General features: G+C 45.1%; 1 protein-coding gene across 1 annotated transcript in view; it reads left to right on the top strand.

Annotated features, from left to right (window-relative positions):
- Positions 1-17,549, top strand: part of chrd (chordin) — a 34,333-nt gene extending 16,784 nt beyond the window's left edge. The window contains exons 10-21 of the mRNA XM_084324583.1: positions 450-597; positions 4,046-4,152; positions 4,387-4,666; positions 5,805-6,046; positions 6,580-6,693; positions 9,285-9,476; positions 10,303-10,396; positions 11,433-11,489; positions 11,898-12,001; positions 14,460-14,723; positions 15,745-15,838; positions 15,939-17,549. Of these exons, the coding sequence (XP_084180709.1) occupies positions 450-597; positions 4,046-4,152; positions 4,387-4,666; positions 5,805-6,046; positions 6,580-6,693; positions 9,285-9,476; positions 10,303-10,396; positions 11,433-11,489; positions 11,898-12,001; positions 14,460-14,723; positions 15,745-15,838; positions 15,939-16,006 (1,764 nt within the window). The 3' untranslated portion in view covers positions 16,007-17,549. The remainder of the gene's footprint in view (positions 1-449; positions 598-4,045; positions 4,153-4,386; positions 4,667-5,804; positions 6,047-6,579; positions 6,694-9,284; positions 9,477-10,302; positions 10,397-11,432; positions 11,490-11,897; positions 12,002-14,459; positions 14,724-15,744; positions 15,839-15,938) is intronic.
- Positions 17,550-27,952: the final 10,403 nt, after the last annotated feature.

The following is a 27,952-nucleotide window of genomic DNA, read 5'->3' as shown; positions in this document are numbered from 1 at the left end:
GTGGTTCAACAAGCACACAGTCTAACTAACTTAGGACTGGCCCAAACTATTTGAATATCGATTTAAATTTAATTTAAATCTTTCTTATCTTTATTGAGTATCCGAATATGATCATAGATGATGTCTATATCTGAGTCTATAAAATTAAATAAATAAAAATAAAACACACCTTGTGGGAGGCAATAGTGGCTCGCTAGCCAACACAGGATTTTCACAAAACCTTCTGTTGACACATCAGTTGAACAGAATCAATCTTGTTAGTATGGTGGAAGCTTGGAAGCTAACAGGAGCTGCTACCACAAGTTAACCAGTGCTACCGCAAGCTAACCAGTGCTACCACAAGCTAACCAGTGCTACCGCAAGCTAACCAGTGCTACCGCAAGCTAACCAGTGCTACCACAAGCTAACCAGTGCTACCGCAAGCTAACCAGTGGTACATCTGCCTATAGGACCCAGACTTCGCTGAGGTGCTGACCGACCTGAACAGCCGGGAACTCTTCTGGCTGTCCAGGGGCCAACTGGAGATCGCAGTGGAAACCGAGGGACAGGAACCCCGACATATCTCTGGCTTCATCACCGGCAGGAAATCGTGTGACAGTAAGTGGCCCTGTCCCTTTTTATGCACCTCAAGCCTACAATCCATTAGTTAATTAGGAAAGTTGGTCAAGTTGCTCAAGCTGTTGATCTGGGATGCGGTCATTACATTTAAAATTCCGTCAATGGACCTATCTCAAGCCCCACCCTCTTGTCTTGATCCTCCAATCACAACCGTTGCTACCCTCAGACAAATATTGCTGGCCACAACTCTTGAGAATTCCACAGTATAATAAGTTACTATATAGCTATTATATATATATATAGCTATATAGTAACTTATTATACTTATATCTACCTTATAACAAGTGAGTCTTGAGCATAAATGTTTTAAGTGAATCAACTCCGACCCTACATTCCATTGCTCTTTTGTCATCTTAGGAAGCCTGTCAGTGTTTTATCAGCTCTCCTCTCGCTGTCAGTCTGACCAGTAGCTACACCCTCCTGGAAACGCATTGAGCAGAGAGGTTGCTAAGATCATGTGTTTTATGTTGATGTTCACTTGTGCCCCTGCCCTGCCTTCCTGGCTGTCTCGGTCATCTGTGTGTGTGTGTGTGTGTGTGTGTGTGTGTGTGTGTGTGTGTGTGTGTGTGTGTGTGTGTGTGTGTGTGTGTGTGTGTGTGTGAGTGCGTGCGTGCGTGCGTGCGTGCGTGCGTGTGTGTGTGTGTGTGTGTGTGTGTGTGTGTGTGTGTGTGTGTGTGTGTGTGCCTCCTCATAAATACTCTCACTCTCTCTTCTCTCTCTCTTTCTCCCTCTCTCTCTCCCTCTCTCTCTCCTTTCATGTCTTATCATTGGAGGGAAACCATGTTTATAGCCTGGCTGTTTGACTTGGTGGCCCACCAAGACATGTGTGTGTGTGTATGTGTGTGAACACATGTGTGTAAATGCACACATGCGTACATGTGTGTGTGAGCTTTCAGGAATGTTGTGGACCGTCCGCCTCTCTGAGACACTTCAGCTCACCCACATATGGTCCTTTCATGGGACGCACACTTACCATGCTTGAAAGTACCACACACACACACACACACACACACACACACACACACACACACACACACACACACACACAGGCACACACACTAATACAGACCTCCCAGTTTGGGATTTAAGTTGGCATATATACAGTATACTGTATATACTCATACACACGCACACACACACATGATTCAGATATGAACAGAGGTTCCCATGTTTCTCATGGGTACAGAAAACATTGTCTCCACCAGTGGCAGTGGCACACGCACGCGCGCACACACACACACACACACACACACACACACACACACACACACACACACACACACACACACACACACACACACACACACACACACACATATGCCGGCAGTGCCAAGGTCAGTGTATTGGACCTGACTCTCCATACTGGTGTTCCAGCACACTGATTAACAGCTTGACGTTATGTGTGAAGAATTCAAAGCCAACACAAACTCCTCTCCCTCTCTTCTTACATCCCTCTCTCTCTCCCTGTTTCTCTCCCTCTCTCTGTCTCTCCCTTCTTACATCCTTCTCTCTCCCTCTGTCTCTCTCCCTCCCTCTCTTCATACATCCCTCTCTCTCTGTCTCTCTCCCTCTCTTTTTACATCCCTCTCTCTCCTTCTCTTTACCTCTATCTCCGTCTCTCCCTCTCTCTTTGTACTGTCTCTCTCTATCTCTTACCTCTCTCCATCACTTGTCATTTGTCTCTCGCCCTCTTCCCCTCCCCCTCATTCACTCCCTCTGCACCTCTTCCGTCTCTCACTTACTCAGCCTTCTCTCTCTCTCTCTCGTTCTCTCTCTCCCTCTCTCTTCATTTATTTGTTTATTTGAAAGGGACAACATGTATTAATGGACAATACATATGCACTGTAAATACACAGGATTTAGCAAGGGATGCTAATTTTCATCCTCAGTCCCCAAACATAAAACAAATAAAATACAAAAACAGAGCAATATAAAAACATGTTAAAACAAAAGAACAATAATTTAACATGGCTACAACGCTAAAAGGACCAAGACCATAAAGGTCCTATATATGGTAACATGTTTGGTGTTCTAGGAACCTTTTTTATTTATTTTTGAGTTTAAAAGTAGTAACGGTTTGACATTCTCTTTTACTCATCCTTCTCGCTCTCCATTTCTCTCTCTCCCTCTCTCTTACTCAGCCTTCTCTCTCTCCCCCTCCCTCTTACTTAGCCTTTCTCTCTCTCTCTTTCTTACTCAGCCCCTCTCTCTCTTACTCAGCCCCCCCCTCATTCACTTTTCATTTCCCTCCCTCAGTTTGAATTCTCTATATATATATCTACCTTTCTATCCCTCCATATCTCTCCTTCCTTCCTCCCCCCTCTATCTCATTCCCTCCCTCTCTCCTTCCCTCCCTCTCTCTCTCTCCCTCTCATTCCTTCCCCTCATCTCACCATACTCTCTTTCTTACAGTAATTGCCTTGTCATCTCTAATCACTCGATGTCATCATGTCTCGGTGTGTCTTTGTTGCGTCTCTCTGTCTCTCTTTTCATCATTGCTTACTTTTTCCATCTCTGCTTCTCCTTTTTTTTCTTTAATTCTTTCACTGTTACTCCTTCGCTCCTTTTATTAAATTTTCTTTCCCCATTTCTCACAGTCCCTCAGTCTGTTCTCCTTAAGCTCTCTGCGTTCAATAGGGCTTACCTCATTCACAACACTCAACCTTGGGTTGCTGTGTGTGTGTGTGTGTGTGTGTGTGTGTGTGTGTGTGTGTGTGTGTGTGTGTGTGTGTGTGTGTGTGTGTGTGTGTGTGTGTGTGTGTGTGTGTCTGTGTGTCTGTGTGTGTGGATGTGTGCATGTGTCACAAACATTTATGACATGATTTAGGAGTCATCCATTTTGCACAGACACACACCCCATAAGGGATGGTATTGGGAATGTGCGGCTTCTACCATGTGTGTTGTGTGTGTGTGTGGGGTTAGTACGACGTGAGGGAATGTACCCTGGCCTTCACTACCCACCCTTCCCTCCGCCCCTCAATTTACCTCAGAACAACCCGCAGAATTAGAATCGGACACAGAGAACATTGCCTCATCCTGCAGCCTCCGCTACACTTGCCATGTCCTGCAGCTGAACTCAGATCAGATTCAATTCAGATTGCGGTGAAATCCATAGGGAGATTGTGGATGTCTTGATTTGAGAAATGTCCCTCTCTCTCTCTCTCTCTCTAGCCATCCAGAGTGTGATGTCCAGTGTCTCTCTCTCTCTCTAGCCATCCAGTGTGATGTCCAGTGTCTCTCTCTCTCTCGCCATCCAGAGTGTGATGTCCAGTGTCTCTCTCTCTCTCTCTCTAGCCATCCAGAGTGTGATGTCCAGTGTCTCTCTCTCTCTCTAGCCATCCAGTGTGATGTCCAGTGTCTCTCTCTCTCTCGCCATCCAGAGTGTGATGTCCAGTGTCTCTCTCTCTCTCTCTCTCTCTCTCTCTAGCCATCCAGAGTGTGATGTCCAGTGGCGGCGTGTTGAGTCCTGGGAAGACCGGAGGCGTCGGCTCCGCCATCTTCAATCTCCATGACAACGGCACATTGGACTACCAGGTATGGATTTGATTTGATTTTCCTATTTCCTATTCCTATTATGTGGCCCTTTGAACATATAGTCTGTAACTGTGTGTGATATTAACCCTCAAGAACTGAATTCAGTAAATCTGACATGGACTGAACGCAATGAATCACACCAGTGACCGGAACATTTAAACTAATAGTGCAACTGAGCCGAAGTCACAAATGACAGAACAGGACCATAACAGCCCCCCCCCCCCATACCTCCAGGTGCAGGTGGCGGGCCTGTCCAGCGACGTGGTGGGCCTCACCATCGAGCTGAAGCCCCGGCGGAGGAACAAGCGCTCTGTGCTGTATGACCTGACGCCCGAGTACCAGGGGTCCACGGGGCGCGCGGTGGGCAGCTGGAGCCGCCTGGAGGCGCGCCACATCCACATGCTGCTGCAGAGTGAGCTCTTCATCAACGTGGCCACGGCTCACAGCCAGGACGGGGAGCTGAGAGGACAGATCAAGGCTCTGCTCTACAGCGGCCTGGAGGCCCCCAGACATGGTAGGTGTGGGGGGGGGGGGGGGTATTTTTTAATACTGCTTTTAACCCTTTCACTACCACACTACAGAAGGTTAACCCTTTCACTACCACACTACAGACGGTTTGTGGTTGTGAAAGGGTTAACTTTCTGTAGTGTGGTAGTGAAAGGGTTAACCCTTTGTTGTGTCGCAGTGAAAAGGGTTAACCTTCTGTATTGTCGCAGCGAAAGGGTTAACCATTTGGTAGTGTGGTAGTGAAAGGGTTAAATGACGGGTTCATTCTTCTTATTTTTTTTACTCATGCTCTATGTTTACATCGTCTGGATGTTGACTAGTACAGGCTATAATTTCACTGATCGCTTTAGTATTGAGAAACATTTCATAGGCTTCATGCTATATAAGTTTCAATGAAACGAAATGAAAGACCAAGCCAATGAAACTCATTATAATGTTTGACACAATGTATGGTTTGCATTTCCTCGGTAGAACGTATGAAGACTGTACAAAACATTACACTGTGAGCTTCGTGGTTTGGAAAAGGACATATCTCGTGGTTTTGGAACACTTGCAACCATTGCATTGTATGGGAGTCTGGTGAGAGGACACAGTGCTACGTTTCTCAATATTAAAGTGCTCAGTGAAATTATGGCCTGTACAAGTCAACAGCATGCTAGACAATGTTTAAAACGAGGCAGTTGGCCCTTTAAGGCATTTAGCAGACATTGTTATCAAGAGCAACAACCAATGCAGCAGTAGACTGAGCTGAAGTTGTATCACTCACCAATATGGCATGAAGCCATAAGAAAGATTCACGCTAAGGTCTTCAGTATGTTAGATATTTGCTTGTAAGTCTTCCTTTTGTTTGTTAGAATACAACACATTTTTACTTTTTTTTGTCCCTCCTTGAGGTCTTTAGGCTGTGTTTCTTTGTATTTCTAATTTATTTTTGACTGAGCTGTATTTATTGCTTCACGGAGACATGTGTCCCCCAGCTAACCTCACTCAGACGACAGATTCATGCTCATTAACTTTCAATAACTCTTAAACCAGATGACTGTTTATAGTATTCGATGTGGGATTATATTCATAATAAATCTGCTTTGGTTTCTGGTAAGGTGCCTGTTTTAACTGTCTCCTCTCCTCTTCTCCTCTCCCCCCAGAGCTGCCTGTCCCCCTGGCAGGCCAGTTTGTGGTCCCCCCTGTGCGCACCGGGGCAGGGGGCCATGCGTGGATGTCTGTGGACCCACAGTGTCACCTCCACTATGAGATCGTGGTGGTGGGACTCAGCAGGAGCGACGACGTCGCCGTCAATGCCCACCTCCAAGGATTGGCAGAAATCGTAGAGATGGACGAGAGCAGTGCCAATCACAAGAGGGTGCTGACAGGCTTCTACGGCTCACAGGTATATGGAAACATGCAAATAGGAAATTAACAGATGAACACACAGAGACAAACACAGACTCAGACACACATATTTCGATTGTGAATCTAAAACAATGTATTTTTCTTTTCTCTTACTTCTCTTCTCTTCTTGTCTCTTCTCTCATCTTCTCTTCTCTTTTCTTTCTCTTATTTTTCTCTTCCCTTCTCTTTCTCTTCTCCTCTTTCTCTTCTATCCTGTCCTCTTCTCTTCTCTTCTCTACTCTTCCTCTTCTCGTCTCTTCCTCTTCTCTTTCTCTTCTCGTCTCTTCTCGTCTCTTCCTCTTTTCTCCTCTTCTCTCCTCTTCTCTTCTCTTTCTCTTCTCATCATCATCTTCTCTTTCTCTTCTCTACTCTTCCTCTTCTCTTTCGCTTCCTCTTCTCTTCTCTTCCTCTTCTCATCTCTTCCTCTTCTCTTCCTCTTCTCTTCCTTCTCTTCCTCTTCTCGTCTCTTCCTCTTATCTTCCTCTCCTCTTCTCTTCTCTACTCTTCCTCTTCTCTTCCTCTTCTCCCCAGGCCCAGGGTGTGTTGAAGGACGTCAGTGTGGACTTGTTGCGTCACCTGGACAGAGGCACAGCCTTCATCCAGGTCAGCACCAAGCTCAACCCCAGAGGAGAGATTCGAGGACGGGTGAGACACACAGGGAGCTGGTGGGATTTACTCAACAATGCTGCCTGTGAAGGCTACCGAATCCTACCCCATAGACTTATCTAAATCGTCACAACAAAGAATCGCAATACTTGAAGTGAATGGATCCATGTCCCATCCATAGATAATAGCTTTGGTGGTCACTGCTGTCTGTAGGTTACTGACAGAAACCCATATGCATTTGTAATGTTAACAGGTATAAAGTAATAGCCTACTGGTTACTGGTAGCAAGATTAGCCAGTTAGCCGACTGTACTCCACAAGTACCCAGGTGGGCACCTTGTCCACAGAACATCAGACAGCCGTGACATGACTTTTACTACACAACTTAAGCTGCTCCACTAACACACCATTTTACTGCTACAATACAACCGTTTTACTACCGTACGTGACACGATGAGACGCTTAAAGTGAGGTGTAAAAAGGAGGGATCTGGGAAGCTGTTTCACACGATTCTATGCCGCCAAAGCTGTGTGACCAATTGATTCGTAAGTGATTCAAATGCCAACGGTGGCAGTTAAGGTATGTTTAGCTCATCAGGGGGAGTGATATAGTTTAGTAACATCGAAAAATAGGCTATGGTTTCATCAGAAGAAGGCCAACTTCCACATTACCCAATGGTTCAGTTATTTTCAAAATCAAAGTAACTACTTGAATCCCTTGGTAAAGTAGTCCACTGTGACCACTCTTAATAGTCGAACTTGTTGTTGGATTACGATGAGGCAGCTGAAATGCTCTTTAAAACCCCAGCCCAGCATGTTTGGATCAATTGTGGTTTTTTCATTGGTGGTAGAAGGGTAGTATGACTCCTAACTCCTATTTGACTGTAAAATAGTAAGAACTTTCTAATATATAGACTTAAAGGAATTACAGCCAGTAACAGTAGTTGTACCCTACAAGTATCTAGGTACAGTAATTGGTGTGCAACTATGCATTGTCTTATATTTGGATTAATTGGGTGTTTAACACACACCAGTATTATCCCATGTTCTTGAACAGTAAAAAACAGCAAGGAGGAAGATTGAGGAAAATGAGGTGAAGAGGGGCATTAGTGAGGCCTCCTTCTCTGATCCTCCTACTCCTCTGGGCCTCCTCCTCCCTTGTGTGTGTGTGTGTGTGTGTGTGTGTGTGTGTGTGTGTGTGTGTGTGTGTGTGTGTGTGTGTGTGTGTGTGTGTGTGTGTGTGTGTGTGTGTGTGTGTGTGTGTGTGTGTGTGTGTGTGTGTGTGTGTGTGTGTGTGTGTGTGTGTGTGTGTGTGTGTGTGTGTGTGTGTGTGTGTGTGTGTGTGTGTGTGTGTGTGTGTGTGTGTGTGTGTGTGTGTGTGTGTGAAAGTGTGAAAGTGTGCCACACAAACACACTTTCACTGGCAGGTGTTTGGTGCTCACAGTGGTTTTTGTTGAAAAGTAAAAGTTTATTGGGGTGCAAACAAACAAACAAACAAACAAACACACACACACACACACACACACTTGCATGCACACAGATACAAACACACATGTACAAATACATAAATGCACACACACACAAACATGCACACACTCACCAACCATACAATTACACAAGCATATTGTGGTTGATGAGCTCTTTCTAGCTGCCAGGTAGTAATAAAGAAAAGGGATCACACACACACACACACACACACACACACACACACACACACACACACACACACACACACACACACACACACACACACACACACACACACACACACACACACAACACACACACACAGGAGGGTCCAGGCGTTTTAATAGCAAACAGGTCTGACACATAAACAGCCATCTGCCTCGGAGCGCCGAGCGGAAAAAGGCGGCTGAACGCTCCATTTAGGACCAATTAACAAGTCAACTCGACACGGGCCTCTAGTCAGGTGTGGCCAACAAATCACTCATGTCCCGACCTCCCCGCTGGCTGCCTGTCCCTCCTGCTCTTTCCCCTGCTGCCTGCAGGACACATCTCTGCCTCCTGCTCTTTCCCCTGCTGCCTGCAGGACACATCTCTGCCTCCTGCTCTTTCCCCTGCTGCCTGCAGGACACATCTCTGCCTCCTGATCTTTCCCCTCCATATCTCTACTCTCCTGGTTCTGTTCTGTTCTGACTCTGCCTCTCAAATGCTTTGTTATTCTACTGTTCTTCTGCTATTTCCGTGCTTCCTTCCTTCCCATCTTCCCCCTTACCTCCCTCGCTCTCTTCTTTCCCTCTCTCTCTCTCGCTCGCTCTAGAGAGTCTCTAACATGTAGTAGAGAGGCTGACCTATAACCAAAAGGAAAGTCTTTGGTTTGAAAGCCCACACCACCAGGAGGGTGCATCCCAGCTGTGAGCTAGCAGCTGGAGAGTGTATTACATCTATATATCTGCTTAAGTGCCCTCGTGTAAAGCACTGAACCACAAACCCCACCCGGTGTAATTCATACGTGTAGGATGAGGAGTGTGTGTATTTAAGAGGGAGACACAGACAGACACATTCCAATCAGTAAAATAATCTTCTCTCTATTCTCTCTCTCTCTCTCTCTCTCTCTCTCTCTCTCTCTCTCTCTCTCTCTCTCTCTCTCTCTCTCTCTCTCTCTCCCCAGGTTCACATCCCCAACAGCTGTGAGTTTGGTTCCAGGGGGGAGGTGGAGGAGACAGAGTTTGATGGCCAGTTCGTCCGGGACCCAGAGGAGCTGAAGAAAGACCCCCAGACCTGCTTCTTCGAGGGCCAGCACCACGCACATGGCTCCAACTGGACCCCCAACTACGACCGCTGTTTCTCCTGCAGCTGCCAGGTATGAGAGAGACTGGTAGGAGAGAGACTGGTACGAGAGAGACTGGTATTAGAGAGACTGGTACGAGAGAGACTGGTACGAGAGAGACTGGTATGAGAGAGACTGGTACGAGAGAGACTGGTATTAGAGAGACTGGTACGTGAGAGACTGGTATGAGAGAGACTGGTATGAGAAAGACTGGTACGAGAGAGACTGATATGAGACTAGTATGAGAGAGACTGGTACGAGAGAGACTGGTACGTGAGAGACTGGTATGAGAGAGACTGGTTCGTGAGAGACTGGTACGAGAGAGACTGGTACGAGAGGGACTGGTACGAGAGAGACTGGAGACAGACATCAGTGTATAGCAGGGGGTCTAATGATGCACACATTTTCAGATATAGATACGTATTTAAATTCTGAAGTCTCGATTCGATTCCTAATGCGTTAAAATGTAGTCATATTACAGAGCTATAGATAATGTATATATATTACACAGCTTGGTTTGGCTGAGAAAGATTTAAATATTATTTTAAATAAATAAAATCAAAATAATTTAAAAGTCATAAACGATTAGAAACAAGCTTTAAACATGATGCCAATAGCAGTAGCCATATCATACCACCTGTTAAACAGAGATAAATAACATTTGAGACCTAGAGAAGAGAACAAGAAGAGAATTGCCAATACAGGTTTAAATTTCGATACTGTATTGAACGTACTTCTCGAATTTTAAATTCTGTATTGAGATCATTACACTATAGATTACATTATAGATATTGGTTTTACTACGTTATGAGCTGTCGTGTAATTAACAACACCCCCCCCCCCTCTCTCCGCTGTGTAGAAGAGGACAGTCATCTGTGATCCTGTCATCTGCCCCGTACTGACCTGCTCTCGAACCATGCAGCCTGAGGACAAGTGCTGCCCCGTCTGTGATGGTGAGAGAGAGAGAGAGTGTACATATGTGTGTAATGTACACACACAACAGGGTCAGCAAGAGAGATTACAGTGATTGCATGTTTGTTTGTTTGTGTGTGTGTGAGTGTGTGAGAGAGAGAGAGAGAGAGAGAGAGAGAGAGAGAGAGAGAGAGAGAGAGAGAGAGAGAGAGAGAGAGAGAGAGAGAGAGAGAGAGAGAGATTTGATTTGATTTTATTAGGGATCCCCATTAGCTGGTGCGATAGCAACCAGCTAGTCTTCCTGGGGTCCACACACAAAAAAACACACAAAAACAATCACTATTGCAAAAAACAAAATTATTAAAAGTCAGTACACACAATGCATAATGAACCTACTGTAACAATTAATATAGCTAAAATTACATTAGTGTAAAACAAAAACAAAAAATTACTTGTGTTAAAAACAATTTAAAAACAATTTAAGATTCTTTTTAAAAGTGAATCTACTGTAAATGCAGCAGAGGTTCCGAGGCAGGCCATTCCACAGAGTTAATGCTCTAAAAATAAAATATCTCCCCAGAGCGCTGGTTCTAGGACCTGGCAATTCAAGCTGCCCACTACTGGAACCTCTAGTGTAATGCTCGTGCACAGTATTACTAAAAACAATCAGATTATGTATAAAAACAGGAGTCTTACTGCTCATGACCAACTTGAACAGCACAAGTATATTAAAAGACAATCTATTTTCAACGTTAAGCCAAGAGAGGCGGGCATGCATACGGCTCACATTAGACCTTAGTGAGCAGCCCAGTACCAACCGTGCTGCCCTGTTCTGGACCACCTGGAGCTTCACCTGGAGAGAGAGAGAGAGAGAGAGAGAGAGAGAGAGAGGGTGCGTGTGTATGTGAAATGAGGTTTGTTGCGACCACGTTTTACTAGGAGTGTTTGTTTACTGGGTTGCGTGTATGTCTTTATACTTTTGGGTAAAGTCCCAAACAGACCCTTGCTCCCTGCAGTGATCGTAAAGCTGTAAACCAACCTTGTGTTTTATGTCTCCATTTCCTTGTTCCTGTTCAGAGAGGAAGGAGCCCAAGGACATGAAAGCTCCTGAGAGGCTGGAAGAACATCCTGAAGGTACTGTATAGATACAGTCTTCTCTGTCTGACTGCCCTCTCTCTAGTCTCTCTCATTCTGTCTCTGTCATTCTTTGTCTGCCCTCTTTTTCTCCTCTCTTTCTCCCTCTCTGTCTGTCTCTCTCTCTGTCTATATATACAGTATATATCTCCCTCTTCCTCCTCTTTTCTCTATCGCTCCCTCTCCCTCCTTTTATCGTCCACCTCTCTCTCCCCTTCTCTCTTGTCTCTTCCTCTATCCCTTTCTCCCTCCTTCTCTCCCACTGCCTTTCCCCATTCCCTCTCTCCCCCCCCCCCCCTCTCTCTCTCTCTCTGAGCCTGCAGGTAGATGTTAAATCACGACGATTCAGCTGTTTTCACGCTAGCGATTTGTCCCGGGCTAACCTTCGCTTGTCTCTTGTGTTTCCAGGTTGTTACTTTGAGGGGGACCAGAAGATGCACGCCCCCGGCACCACGTGGCACCCCTTCGTCCCTCCCTTCGGCTACATCAAGTGTGCCATCTGCACCTGCAAGGTAGACATGTTGTTTCCTTCTAGACCTCATTCTAGGTTTCAGTGAACTGGCGCAGGAAAACTTTTAAATAAATAAATAACAAAACCGATGATAAACATAAAGTTTGAGATACCAATGTTCTTGAATACAAAGACAAGGGTGAACAAAGATTCCAAAGAATTCAAGGCATGAGCAACTTTTCATAACAACAACAAAAAACACCACTCAGCTAGATTTGCTGAGCATGTATGGTCTTCACTGTCATATATTTCCTCACAATCACACTGGAAGCTGCCCAGTCCCGAGAGTAACACCCCTGCACAAAAAGGGCAGCAAATTAGACCCAGGCAACTACCGCCCTGTTTCTATCCTTACCTCCATCTCGAAAGTCATGGAATTATTTTTATACGAACAGGTCGAAAAGTACCTTGCGTAAAAAAAAACGAATCTACGAATTCCAATCTGGCTTCAGAACATCCCACTCCACTGACACATGCCTTCTCTATTTAAATGACCACATCAAACAAGAGGTGGACGCGGGCAAATACTGCGGCATGGTCATGCTGGACCTACAAAAGGCCTTCGACACTGTCAATCACTCCATTCTGATTGACAAGCTAAAAGCAATTGGTTTTGATAGTCTATCAGTGAGCTGGATGCAATCCTACCTGGAGGGGAGAGAACAGATGGTGGAGGTAAACCGCTACTGTTCCTAATTTATGCAAATGACATGTCGTCAGCTTGTGACTGCAACTTGTTCCTGTTTGCGGACGACTCAGCCCTGCTGGTCTCTGACAAGAACAAGTTACAGGTTGAAAAAACCCTCCGCTCGGAACTAGGCAAAATCTGCATATGGCTCGCTGATAACAAACTATTACACATGGGCAAAACAGAGTCCATTCTCTTCGGTTCAAATAACAAACTCAGCAAGACCGACGGCTTCTCAGTTACAGTGGGTGACAATATTGTCACAAGGAAAGAAGAAATTACCTACCTGGGTTCCATCCTAGAGGCAAATCTTTCCTGTGACAAAATGGCATCCAATGTAATAAAAAAAAGTCAACCAACGAACTCGATTCTTGTACCGGATCTCCTCTCTTGTAAACAAGAATAACCTGAAGACTCTGGCAGGAGCACTCATTCAAGGGTACTACGACTATGCTTGCACCTCATGGTACCAAAGCACCTCAAAGGCGCTAAAAACAAAATTACAAACATCTCAAAACAAACTGGTCAGACTACTGCTTGACCTTACTCCTAGAACCCACCTCACCCCTGCCCACTTTGACAACCTAGGATGGCTTAGAGTAGACGACAGAGTACAGCAACTTGCAATGGGCCTGGTCTACAAGATACACTACACGACCAAGGTACCCATGTACATGGCAAAATACTTCCCAAAGGTCAGTGAATACCACGATCACAACACCAGAGGGAGCTCCACAAATCATGTTAAACCCAGATTCGGCTTAAACAAGGGACTAAACACGTTTCGGAATTATGCCACATCAATGTGGAACGCCCTACCCAAAGCTGTAAAGGAATGTGAATCACTACCCACTTTCAAAACCACTCTCAAAGAACACCTACGGGAGACTGCAATTTGAAACTGGCCCCTGTAAATGTCCTAACCCAACCCCCTCCAATGTACAGTAAATGACCAAGTATGGTTTTGTCAATATTCCAATGTGCAGTTTTGCTTGTACAGTTGTACAGTGTCCCCCCCCCACCCCTCCTACCCAACCCCCCCCCCCCCCCCCCCCCCACCCAACCACCTCCAATGTACAGTCCCCCCCCCCCCCCCCCCCCCACTCAACCCCACCCCACCTACCCAACCTCCTCCAATGTAGTTTCTATGTCAAATGTATATACTCTCTTTTCTGGACTCTTTTTGAATCACAAACAATACTGTATTTGCAAATCTGGTATGTCATAAATGTATGGATGTAGCAGTACTGTCTATCTGTATGTCGTGTATGTCATATATATATGTTATGATGAATTGAAAATGGGGGACCCTGATGTAAACAAGACGAAAGTCTTTCTCTGGTCTGCATCCCCTTAACAATTGTATGTATTGAGCTGTACTGTACTGTACCCATTTTGCAATCTGTTAATAAAATTTTCAATCAATCAATCAATCCCTCTACTTTTTGCTACTATCCAGCTTCACTGGAGCAATTGGGGGCTAAGTGCCTTGCTAAAGGAGGGTGGAGTGATAGTCATTTATGCACTCCGCCTACCCAGCTTTCCCCTTAGCTTTCTCTTTAACCTTAGGCTAGCACTGGCATTTTTACCATTTGACATGAAGATATGTATTTGTATCCATTCCAACTTGAATGAATACATTTCTAAGCATGTGGGCCCTCTCTTGCTGCTCCTACCATGACTCACCGTGATGTGTAACTATCCATCAAACTAATAATGTCTCAACGTTTCCCCTTACAATGTCTCTCTTCCTCATCCTCCTCACCTCCAGGGGGCGACAGGCGAGGTGCACTGTGAGAAAGTGACGTGTCCCCTGCTGACCTGCAGCCGCCCGGTGCGGCGGAGCCCCTCGGACTGCTGCAAGGAGTGTCCGGAGGAGGAGCGCAGCCCCGCGGGCCTGGAGCACACAGACACGATGCAGGCCGATGGCCCACGCCATTGCAAGTTCGGCAAACACTACTACCAGAACAGTGACAACTGGCACCCTCGCGTGCCGCTGGTGGGCGAGATGAAGTGCATCAACTGCTGGTGTGATGTAAGTGTGAGCCTCAGCTGATCGCGGGGGGGGGGGTTAGGGTTGTGTTTCAGTTGTTTTAACCTCTTAAGCCCGGAGCCCTATTTTTTATTTTTTATCTGCCTAAAATACAAACAACACAAAAACGAATACTAAAATCGCACTAATAACACTTTAACCTATTGGTAAACTAACATATTGATGATAATATACATTATAACTGCTGTTGTGACATGGTTATGATGTTTATACTTGAATACGTTTGAAAAATAAAACGATAATTTTGTCAGACAGTCTGCAGAGCTTGATTTATGACGTGATGTCATTTGCGGTCCGCCTCTCGGACTGCACGGGCGGAAGAGGTTAAGATAATGACGTTTTTTGCAGATCTTTGTAGATCTGAAGTTACAGAACCTTGTAGATCTGAAGTTAAAGAACCGTGTAGATCTGAAGTTACAGAACCTTGTAGATCTGAAGTTAAAGAACCGTGTAGATCTGAAGTTAAAGAACCTTGTAGATCTGAAGTTAAAGAACCGTGTAGATCTGAAGTTAAAGAACCGTGTAGATCTGAAGTTAAAGAACCTTGTAGATCTGAAGTTAAAGAACCGTGTAGATCTGAAGTTAAAGAACCTTGTAGATCTGAATCTACAGAACCTTGTATATCTGAAGTTAAAGAACCTTGTAGATCTGAAGCTACAGAACCTTGTAGATCTGAAGTTAAATAATCTTGTAGATCTGAAGTTAAAGAACCTTGTAGATCTGAAGTTACCCCACCAGTGCCACCACCCAAATAACTTCAACCATCCCTTCTAGTTACTTCTTTACAAAAGGGTCTACATGAAAGTAAAACTCACTATGGGATTTTCAACTTTCAATCTACTGTATGTTGATTCCAACAGCAATATGGGAGCTCTGGTATTTGGAGTTGAAAAGCGTAGAGTATTCCTTGGTTTCACTGCATTATAGGAGATTCATTGCATTCCTAAACATGCCTCCTCTCTGTCCCTCCACCTTCTCTTTCTCTCTCTCTTTCCCTCTCCAGCATGGTGATACTAAGTGTCAGAAGAAGCAATGCCCAGAGTTGACATGCACCCACACCATCCGCAAAGAGGGAAAGTGCTGTCCAGAGTGCCTAGGTGAGATATACACACACACACAAGACACACCATCCTAGGACATATAGAAAGTCATATATACATTAAGCTACATACTCACGAACATGTTCTTGTTCCGTAGAGTCCAGAGAGGAGGAGGAGCTTGTGAAGGTTCCAGATAAAAGGAAGAGTCAGTGGAGACACAGCTGAAGGAACACCGTCTCCCCACCCTCATCCCACCCCTACGCCCCTCATCCCACCCCTGTGCCCCTCATCCCACCCCTACGCCCCTCATCCCACCCCTGTACCCCTCACCCCACCCCTACGCCCCTCACCCCACCCCTGTGCCCCTCATCCCACCCCAAACCCTACCCCCATGAGCCTACCTAGACCTGCACACTGGGTTAGCCGAGCCCACCCTCTCCTTCTCAACCCCTCCCCCAGTACCCACCCTGTAATCAGCCTCTGGATTGTAATGAACATTTAAAAAAATAAATAAAAAAAGCCAAGGAGGAAGCGGAATGAAGGAGAAGATAGACGTTCACCTTCCAAAGACTCACTGACAGAAGGGATGAAGCTCAGAAGTGGACCAACCAGACCGGAAAACGTCCTGCTGCTTGCCACCTTTCTTTCTGTGTCTTTTCTCTCAGTTCTTAGTTGGAATTTCATTTCATGAAGTTTTATTTAATTTTTTTTCTCTCCCCTTCGGTGTGTCGGGAAACTTACAAACCCAAATAGACCCCCCCCCCCCCGGTTTCCTGTTCACAGTGATCTTGTGACGAGTCATGCCAACCAAATATGCCAAAATGCCACAGCTCATTTGCCACGGTTGTCGTTTAATGATAACCACCTGCAGACCAAGATGTCTGCGATGTAACCCTATGAATACAGCTTCTCCTGTGGCCGTGTACAAGTCAGGGTTGGGGTTCACATTTTCTTTCAATTTCATTAATTCAGGAGGTGAATACCGAGAGCTTTGTCCACCGAAGCTCTCCGCTGAAAGGTAGCTACTCTTGAACCGAGATTGAAAAGTCAGTCGACACCAAACCCTGGCGCAGACAGAAGTCATGCTTGTCTTTGCAGGCGAATGGATGTACATTGTAAATTGTAAATGGATTGTATGTAATTGATTTCAACGACAGGGCTTCTTTATATGAAGTACAGCCTTCGGTAGCTCTCGGTGTTCTCCCTTGGAGACGGTGAGAATAGTGTTGTATGTGTGAGCGTTTGCGCGCGTGTGTGTATTTCCACTGGTAAAGTGTACCACTAATCAGCAGCACAGACATACAAGGCAGTAAACTTGCTGGGTGGCAAGGTGGAGTTCAAGAAACTATAAAACACAGAGACTCACACAGACACACACACTCTCAAAGAAACTAAAGCTAGCATCCCTATCTGTCTCTTCAATCAATCAGCACTCACCCTCTCACATCTATCCAATTAAAATGACCGCACCATACAAAACTTGTCAATCAGACTTTGCCTTTCAACCCGGTCCAGTGTGTTTGTATGAATGGGGATCAACTGTTTGAACAGAAGTCACATTCTGAGATGTGCGTTAGAGCCAACGTAACATTACTGTACATGTAAACATTCACTTCCGCTCGGTCTTCAGCCTCCCCTTCCGTTTCTGTCACATCATGTCGTTCATGTTGTCGGTCTGTTTTGAATTTCAGTATTATGTAATATTTTATGAATCTCTATCAGTGTTGTTATAAACATGAAGCTGGGTTGTATTTTGTATTTATTGAATGTGTGGAGGAGAAAATTAAAATTCCTAAGAGATGGAGTGGCCGTGTAACTTTTGTTTCGTTCCAAACCAAAGCAAACAGGAATATTAGGCACGCGGAGTGCTAAGAAATGCCATATTTCACAGAAGAATTGACCTATCTCAAACCCCACCCCTCTTTTCTTCATCCTCCAATCACAACTGTTGCCTCCAATCAGCAACAGTTGTGATTGGAGGATCAGAAAAAGGTGGGTGGGGTTTGAGATAGGTCAATTAGGAATGTACTGTTTCTTTACACATCCGTCTCTGAGACACATACATCATAAGTATATCAGCACCCCTGGAGCTGTTTCAAAATGCTGGGATTTCAAAATCTTGCTTAAGGACATTTCAACATTGTTATTTCATTGTCTATTGTGTGAATACAGGGAATAATATAATACATTTCTTAATATTATATATATATAAAACTTTAAAGTCAATAGATCATCATCATAGGTAATTTAGTAGGGAGGGCATACATGCCTGCAACATGTAAACAGCATCCATTTTGAACCAGCAATAATTCTTTGCACCTTTCAAAAAGCTCTGGATGTATTTTCTTTTTTAAATGATTACTCTACATAAGAATCTATAGCACCTTTAACTTCACACACATGTTAAGGGGATTTAACCTGTGATGTTATGGCTACAGGACAAATGTATATTGTACTTCCTGTGTTTGTATGCTTTGAATCACCTTTACATTTGGTTGTTTAGCTGAGGCTGTTATCCAAAGTGACTTAATGTGCTGATGTTGCTCTAAGCTCAGACACTAGGGCTAGATCCACAAAGAATGGATTGCACAGTGCTAATTGCACCCTTACTTACAATTCATTATGAATTGAAAATAGGGGACCCTGATGTAAACAAGACGAAAGTCTTTCTCTGGTCTGCATCCCCTTAACAATTGTGTGTATTGAGCCGTACTGTATTGTACCCATTCTGCAATCTGTTAATAAAATGTTCATTCAATCAATCACCTGCGCGGTCAACCTGCGCGGCCAATCAATCACCAAATACAATAAATACAGCAATTTGTACAATGGTACAGAGACATATCAATAGACCTCTCACGTGATGTATTTTCCGGCTGTTCCAGAGTCTTCAGCCGTTGCTGCAGCTACAGTATAGGAAATTACTAGATGGCTCCTAGCTTCGTCTGTGGTCCATGCAGCTCTGGCCCCTGTGAACAAAGCCTTCTAATGTACATTTCTCTATCTCCCGGGCCTTTCTGTGTGGAGTTTGCATGTTCTCCTTGTGCTCGCAAGGGTTTCCCCTCCAGATAAGATAAACCCAATGGAAAAACATGCACAACAAATCTCTAACACTGTAACGTCCCTGACGAAGACGGACAGGAGCACTTGGATTGGTCCCCGGGAGCAGCACACGCAGCAGCCCTTGTCTGCTCCCGGCTGCCCTTGGGGGGAAGGACGACGGGATGGGAAGTGCAGAGAACATTTCATCAGCGACTCACTCGGTGCATGTGTGTGTGTTCCTGTGGGCCGTCCATCGCATGTGTGTGTGTTAAATCTGCATGACAAATAAAGACTTCTTCTCTTCTCTTCTTCTCTCTGATAAGGCAGGGGATTTAGAATTTTAAGTGGCAGTAAAAAAAAAAGAAGGAATAATCGCTAGCAAAACTAGCTTAGCATTGCATTGGTCACCCAACATCACCAGCGTTAGTGCGTTCTCTGCAACATCCGTTCATTTAGCGATTTGGCTTTTAAAAATGGGAATGTTAACAAAACGTAAACTATTTTGGTGAAGCGCAATTTTCCCATTAACCCCACATGCAGCATCAAGGACACAATTTCTGGTAAACAGGAAAGGAAAAGATAGTTAATTTCTGCCATAGGCGGGGAATAAAATGCACCTGGGCTCGTCATAATGATGTGACCATGTGAGAGGTCTTTGACAGACAGCATGATACATTGTACAATGTATATCAGAACTGGCACTTTACAAAACCTTGGACCCAAATACATACAAAGCTGCCCCCACATAAACATATTATGGTATTTTCAAAAAAAAAGTATTATGGTATTTTCAAAAACACATCATGGTATTTCCCACCAAAATGTATAATGGTACATCCATCATTTAACCATGGTAGTGATACACAAAATTATGGAAATACCATCTATTAAACTGGATAATACCATAGTGTTATTTAAGTACAAAAGTGGTACCATGGCAGTAATTTATTGTGGTAAAACAGAAATTACAATCAAGCTACCATGATACTCCTTTGTAAGGGTGGTGTTGAAAGTACAAAATTGAATTACACAGTAATTAAATTGGTAGCCGTGCCGTGCTGAGTATTCCATTACTGTGGCAAATCTGACGGTCCCCAACTGGTTCTGCTGGTCTTATCTTAAATCTCTTGTCTTTATTTTTCATTTCACACACTCATCTCTCCATTTCCTGTGTACCAGGATTCTATTTGGTATGTCCCCCCCCCCAGTATTCTCTCTCTCTCTTCTGTTGTTTTTCCCTCCCTTCTTCTAAACACCACCACCACCAGTCTGGTTTACACTCCTGTCTCCAGGTCAGCACGAATGGATCCTTGGGGATGAGACAAGATTGACCTGGCTCACTCTCTCTCTCTTCTTTCTTTCCTTTCTCTATTTCTTTCTGTCTCTCTTTTGCTTGTTCTCTCCTGTTTCTGTCTGTATTTCTCTCTCTCCTCTCCCCCTCCCTCTCTTCTTTATTCCCTTATTTACGTTCCGTCTCCTCTGAGCTGTCTGTTCTCTCTTTCTCTCTGTGTGTTCTCTCTCTCTCTCTCTCTCCTCCTTCACTTCGTCCAGCTGGAGTTGAGGAATGGGGTAAATGTGACAAACAGACGGAGCTCTCTCTCTCTCTTACAGTGGTGGAAAGAGTACATGATTTATTCACTGAAAGATGCAATGAGTATTATGGCTTCTGAAAGGTGCCAGAAGGGTCATGGACACACTTACTGGAGGTTCCATGGCAGTCAAGCACATAATTGTGCCCACGGTTAATTTCAATGACTGTAGAAACTATTCCACAATCGTACTTAGTCTGCTATTCACGGCTGGGATGGGAATACCCTACTTTAATTGTAGTCCACTCAAAAGTCTACTCAAATAATCTACTCAAATAATAGGTAGTTTATGTTATGGTGATGTTATTACCCCTCCTGCTGGTAATATGTAGGAACTGTTATCTAGATTGAAAGACTACCGGATGGTGTTTCTTCTTCTATGGTCTAGGAATGTAGAAGGCTTAGCGCAAGCTAGGGGCTAGCAGCTGAATGCATTAGCACAGTACAATCCCAGGGCCTCAAATGGTTTGCAATGCTGCGACTGAATAGCATAAAACAAGTCAGTTGGATTCGGGGGCTACATGCTATGTCATGGGCAGGACAGTAAAGGAGAGACTATCGCCAAATACCCCTTTGCAGCCAAGCACTACAGAACTAAAGCTGTACTCAGGGCAGCTGATGCGATCGCTGGGGCGATATCACACAGACTGTATTATCAAGGGAGTTAAGCACAGCCTTGTGTTTGAAGTGGTGGAGACTGAACAAAATCCACTGCTTTCCGGTTCTACATGTGTGCGTCTAGGGCTCATGACTGTCACTATTCCTGCAGAGCTCAACAAAGTTGATCGGTGCCTTAAGGGACCCTTAACCAAAGAGCAACTACTACGTTCATATGTTGATGTCTTCAACGACCCAGTGGAGTCAGTGCCGGGAGAAGTGCACTTTGAATTGGACCAGAGTGTGACCCCAGTTCAATGTGCACCGATAAATGTGCACCGATAAATGTGCAAAAGTGGCATTAAGAGCATAGGTGAAAACGCAGCTGGAGAAATATGAGAGCGATGGACATATTGCTTGTGTCACTGAGCCGACACCCTGGATAAGCAACATGGTCGTGGTCAACAGAAAAGAAAAGATTCGACCATGCATTGACCCAAAGTTCCTCAATCAGGCACTGAAGAGATCACACTACCTCATGCCGACATTGGAGGACGTGCTCTACAAATTGCCCAAGGCACGCATATTCACTCTGGTGGATGCCAGGGAGGCATTTCTCCAATGCAAGCTGGATGATGAAAGCAGCTGGAAAACTACGTTCTGGACACCTTGGGGTAGAATGAGGTGGCTGAAACTCCCCTTCGGGGTGTCTGTGGCTCCAGAAGTTTACCAGCGTAAGCAACACGAGCTGCTCGGAGACCTCAGCGGCGTCGAGCCAATCGCTGACGATATCCTCGTCGTCGGATGTGGGGACTCTGATATCGAAGCAGAGCGTGATCACGACTGCAAGCTGCTCGCACTGATGGAACGGTGCAGAAGGTAAAGCTCAGGCTCAGCATACAAAAGCTACAGTTCAAACTGAAGGCGGTTCAGTTTCATGGACACATACTGTCCTCACAGGGACTGAGAATAGACCTAGAAAAAACCAGAGCAGTCCTGGACATGCCAACACCCACTGACGCCAAGGCTGTTCAGCGTTTCATCGGGTTCGTGACTTACCTGGCTAAGTTCCTGCCACGGCTGTCTGAGGTGTGTGAGCCACTTCACCGTCTCCTAGACAAGGACAGTGTGTGGCACTGGCTGCCTAAGCATGACCAAGCTGTACAGGAAGTAAAGCGCTTGGTGTCCACCACACCTGTATTGAAATACTATGACATCACCAAACCAGTCACAGTGCAAAGTGATGCCAGCAAGAACGGCCTGGGGTGCTGCATAACGCAGGCGGGACAACCAGTGGCGTTTGCCTCACGTGCACTTACACCAACCGAGCAGAACTACGCTCAAATTGAGAAGGAATGTTTGAGCATTGTTTTTGCAAGCCAACGATTCCACCACTACCTGTACGGTAGGGAGACAATCACAGCGGAAACAGATCATAAGCCGTTGATCTCAATCTTCAAAAAGCCACTGCTCTGTGCCCCAAAGCGCCTTCAAAGTATGTTGATGCAGCTCCAAAATTACAACCTGGAAGTCACTTACAAGCCGGGGCCAGAGATGTATATCAGTGACACTCTAAGCAGAGCAACAACACAGGACAGGAGGTCAGATATGACACACACACAGCACACAGTGTGCAGCATAGAGGGAGAGCAGGCCGCGTTTACGCACGTTGACCAGGCACAACACCTCAACGTTACCGACCACAGGTTCCGCCAGATCCTGCAGTACAAAGAGGTTGACCTACAGGAACCTACAGGACTTGAAGTCGATCGTGCTGCGGGGGTGGCCAGATATGAAGGAGGACGCACCTCTGAGTGTGAGGGACTATTGGTCCTTCCGTGATGAAATCAACATACAGAATGGAGTGCTCTACAGGGGGCAATGTGTTATCATACCTAGGGCACTGAGGTTGGAAATGCTGGGCAGAATTCATGCAAGCCACATTGGTGGGGAGGCGTGCTACAGGCAGGCTAGGGACACGCTATTCTGGCCAAATATGAGAGGGGAAATCAAGGACCACGTGTCCAACTGCCCAGCCTGCAATGAATATGCACGAGCACAGCAAAAGGAGTCAATGATGTCTCACAATATTCCAGAGCGCCCATGGCAGACTGTGAGCATGGACCTCTTTTCCTATGCAGGGAAGGACTTTTTGATAATTGGTCGATCATTATTCAGATTTCTGGGAGGTTGAGCCACTCCCAGACGTGTCAGCTGACACAATCGTCACTCGTTGCAAAGTCCAGTTTGCTCATCATGGCCAACCAGACTGTGTGATTTCAGACAATGGGGGGTGCTTTGACTCTGCTAGGTTCAGGCAAATGGGGGTTCACCCATATCACTTCCTCCCCCCACCACCCACAGGCAAACGGGAAAGCGGAATCGGCAGTCAAGATAGCGAAAGCCTTATGCAAGAGGGCCAAGCTAGATGGCACAGATGTATGGATGGCTATACTGCAGTGGAGCAACACGCCCACTGAGGGAATGGGCAGCAGCCCGGCGCAACGCCTCATGTCACGCAGACTGAAGTCTTTGCTTCCGGTAGCGCCTAGTCTGCTGCAGCCCTGTGTGACAGTTGGTGTCACTGAGAGACTCAGGCTGAAAAAAGGTGTGGCTAAATCACACTACGAAAGGGCAGCCAGGGACCTCCCTGACTTGAACATTGGGGACCAAATCAGAATGCGTCCGTTGTCTGGCGATCATACAGGGTGGTGGCGGCTCGGCTCGGTTCTTGTCTGAAGAGGGTCGCACCACGATCATTCCTCGTTGATGTCGATGGGACTCTCTACAGGCGTAACAGAGTGGACCTCCGGACGGCAGAACGGACAGCACAGAGGCGGGAGGGAGTTTCAACTCCTCAGGATGAGACACTCAAGCAGAATCTGCCCAAACCTGACTGCAGAAGGCATCACTGAGGCTGGGGAGGAGAGACTGATAGACTGTGGGGGGCAGACAGGTGTGCCTCACAGCCCACAAACTCACCACTCACCTGCAGCACCGTCAAGCACCGAGAGGCCCGCTGCCCGACTGCGTAGCGGCCGTTGGTCGCGACCACCTGAAAGACTCAATCTGTAGGCCGCAGGCTTCACCGACCCAAGGCTAGGCCTATGGACTTTTGGGACTTACTGTTATGTTAAAAAAAAATTAAATAGTGATAACTGTTCCTGTTATGTTGATGTTAAGGGGAAGGTAAGAAAAGAGAGAGTTGTTACGCTACTGTTACTCTAGCTGTTATATTACTAGCTGTTACATTACTGGCTGTTAACACATTCGTGGCCAACCACGTAAATATACGTGTTTCGGATCCAGGTTGTTTTGGCTTTTATTCCATTGTAATATCCTACTCAATGTCACAGAGCGGCACTGCAGATTTACCCTACTCTTGGGATTCGGAAAAGTGCATTACTGGCCAGATTCTCGTAGGGGCGCTGTCTCGATAATGCAGTGTTCCCTGTTACAGACCGGTGTTTTCTTTTTTTTCCATCATGGTAGGACTTTTTTGTTAGCCTGAAGCTATGCCTGTAGCATGTAGCCTGGAATACTTTTTGGGACGCTGAATTCAGTATGCAGTAAAGGAATATAGCATCAAGTTCAAGTTCAAGTTCAAGTTCTTTAATAGTTGTCATACAGAAGTACAGAATACTTTCATACAAAATGCTTCTTACTGTTAGCCGATATGTCTATCAGCCAATAGACATATCGATCTACCAGATGGCAATCGATAACTGAGAAATCCTGTTTGGGATCCAACCGGCCCACGGTAAGAGCTTTTTCACGTAAATTACAGCCCGATCGGGCCTTGCTTTGATAGCCAACCAGCCGATCAGCGAATGAGGCTAATGCTGTTATTGGTAATCAATAATCAGAAACGACGTCCCCCGCCCCCCCCTTTCATGCATTCATGGTGGACCATGATACCGATAATATGCATTTTGAGTTTTAGCTCTAGCTTGTGTATAGCCGAACCGCCATTCGATTTAACGTTATTAGCTTAGCACCCTGTATCTCGCCTTCCAGGAAATACCCCAGAACATTGCGGTATAACGTTCATATTCACGGCGCTATAAAATGGGAACGTATTGATGAAAAAATTATTTATTTAAGGCATATTGAAGGGACGATTTATAGTGTCAATTGACAATGAGAATGGACAGATAGCAATAATATAAAGTATAGATTTAGCTCTACAAACAGCCTCACGCACAATGAAAGGTTGTTATGATAAACTGGCCGTATAGAGTGAGATTAGACAGATCCCAGTGGCCGCGAAAGTGTTAGGTGTAATGATTAAGTTCTTTGATTTGATCAAGGTCGTTCAGGTTATTGTGGTTGTTATCTTAACCATTTATAAGAAGGGAGATGTTATGGTGATGTTATTACCCCTCCTGCTGGTAATATGTAGGAACTGTTATCTAGGTTGAAAGACTACCGGATGGTGTTTCTTCTTCTATGGTCTAGGAATGTAGAAGGCTTAGCGCGAGCTAGGGGCTAGCAGCTGTATGTATTACGGAGAGCATAACAATAAAGAAACATACTGAAACTGTTTATGCATCAAAAGTAGGAGTACTAATATATTTTAAATATATTCTGGTGCTTGGTAGCAGTCAATCCGGCAGTGTAATGACCTCTAAAGATTAGGTGGGAGCGCTTCGATCTCTAATGGTTAGGTGGAAGTGCTTGGCCCTTTAACCCATTTAGACCTAAAACGCCTTCTAAAAATGCACTATATAGCCTGCATATACACACAAATGTGTCTCCCGGTTTCAATGGGTTAAAGGTTAGGTGGAAGTGCTTGGACATTTAAAGGTTAGGTGGAAGCGCTTGGACCTCTAAAGGTTACAGTAGGTGGAAGTGCTTGGACCTCTAAAGGTTAGGTGGAAGCACTTGGACCTCTAAAGATTAGGTGGAAGCGCTTCGATCTCTAATGGTTAGGTGGAAGTGCTTGGACCTCTAAAGGTTAGGTGGAAGTGCTTGGACCTCTAAAGGTTAGGTGGAAGCACTTGGATTATTGCCAATTGACATATTGCCAACTGATTTCAGTCAAAGTAAGTGAAGCAACAGTTTCCCCGCACTCTTGCAAACATTTGCTTGTTTCTATCGCATAAAACCATTTTGAGAGAGATTAAACATCTTACTATCAGACTGGATTTGTCAGTGGATGAAACTATCGAAGATTTGGAATCGTATATTGACGAGTTTTTTCATAATATGTCGGCCAAAAAGGGCGCTGGACGGGACAACAAACGTAGCAGGAAACAGCTTGGCTCTAGCGATACGGAGGACCCGCTTCTTGCAGAACTAAAAGAAATTTGTCTAAGTCTATGACAAACATACAAAAGCAGCTGGAGAAGTTAGAGCTTTTGAAGAAGCTAAGTGACGACGTGGAGGAGTTAAAGCAATCAGTCGAATTCAACAACTCCCTGATCGAAGTCTTAAAGAAGGACAACGCTTCTCTCAGGGCTGACATTATCAGACTACAGCAAGTCACAGAGGAGCTCCAAGAAGACAACTTTAAAACGGCGAATGATGTGCTGGATCTACACAACCGAAGCATGAGAGATAATATAATTATACATGGGCTTCCTGAACAAAATGGTGAAGCAAGGGGAGGTAAGGAAGCTTACTTAAAGTCGGAACAGATCATTGTGTCTTTCTTGGTGGACAGTCTGAAGATAAAAAAGTCAGACGCGGACGCAATCCGCTTCTGCAGAGTGCACCGTCTTGGGCAATCCAAGCCAGGGGTCCAGAAGTCTCGTCCCATAGTGGCGAGGGTCACCGAGTCCAGCATGGAGAAAGGCAGAGTTGAAAGGCTCTGACTTCTCGATCACGGATCAATATCCACCGGAGATCATGAGGAGACAGCGTCTACTCCATCCAATCATGACGGACGCCAGGAACAGCAACAAAAAGACCTGTCCGTTCATCGATAAACTCTTCATTGATAGACAGTTGTATCGCAACTCCGACATCACATATTGGCTGATGGGCGGTGATGACAGGCAGTGGGGTCTGAACATTTTTAACCGATACCGATATTTTCCGATATCACATTTTTATGCCAATATCGGCCGATAATATCGGACATCCCTAGTTATTACATTCACTATTTTATCTATTATCACTTATCACATTAACCATTTATTTTGGATACCATAGTCAACCAGCCTATGGGCCTAGTCCTTGCTCACATTAATATATGTAGCCTGAGGAACAAAACTCATGACCTTGCTCTATTCTTGGAGTTAAATAAGGTTAATATTCGAGCAGTTTCCGAAACTCATCTGGACAGCTCCTTCGAAGATTGTGAGGTTGAGATTTATGGTTTCTCAATTTACAGACATGATAGAAACAGGTTTGGTGGTGGAGTGGCAATTTCTATTCATGAACATTTTCCTGTGAAACTTAGGCAGGATTGAATGATAAATGATATTGAAGCTATATGGCTACAAGTGCAACTCCCACACCTTAAACCTATACTTATTGGCTGCTGTTATTTGGCATCCAGTGCCAATATACAGTATTTAAGTAGCTTGTGTGACATGTTGGACAGGGCCACAGAGGAAAATAGAGAGTTGTACTGTCTTGGTGATTTTAATATTGATTGGCTTTCTGAAAATTGTCGTCTGAAGAACAGGCTCAAAACCATAACACCTGTGGATTATTGCAATCAATTTTCCAACCAACGAGAATTGCCATGAATAATTTTGGGATTAAAACTTCTAAATGTATTGATCACATTTACACAAATACTCCCGATCTGAGCTCTTCACCCGTTTCAGTCCCAGTTGGCTTCAGTGACCATAATTTCGTTGCTGTCTCCAGGAGAACTAAGCTACCTAGGGCCTGTCCCAAAATAATAATTTCTAGATCATATAAGAAATTTAATGAAGATGATTTTCTTGAAGATGGCTGATGTATGCACCATTGACGATCCTGAGATCTC

This window comes from Notolepis coatsorum (genome assembly GCF_963971535.1).
Source record: "Notolepis coatsorum genome assembly, chromosome: 1".
In the NCBI taxonomy this organism is placed as follows: Eukaryota; Metazoa; Chordata; class Actinopteri; order Aulopiformes; family Paralepididae; genus Notolepis; species Notolepis coatsorum.
The sequence above is the reverse complement of the archived record's forward strand: the minus strand, read 5'-3'. Positions and strand labels throughout refer to the sequence as shown.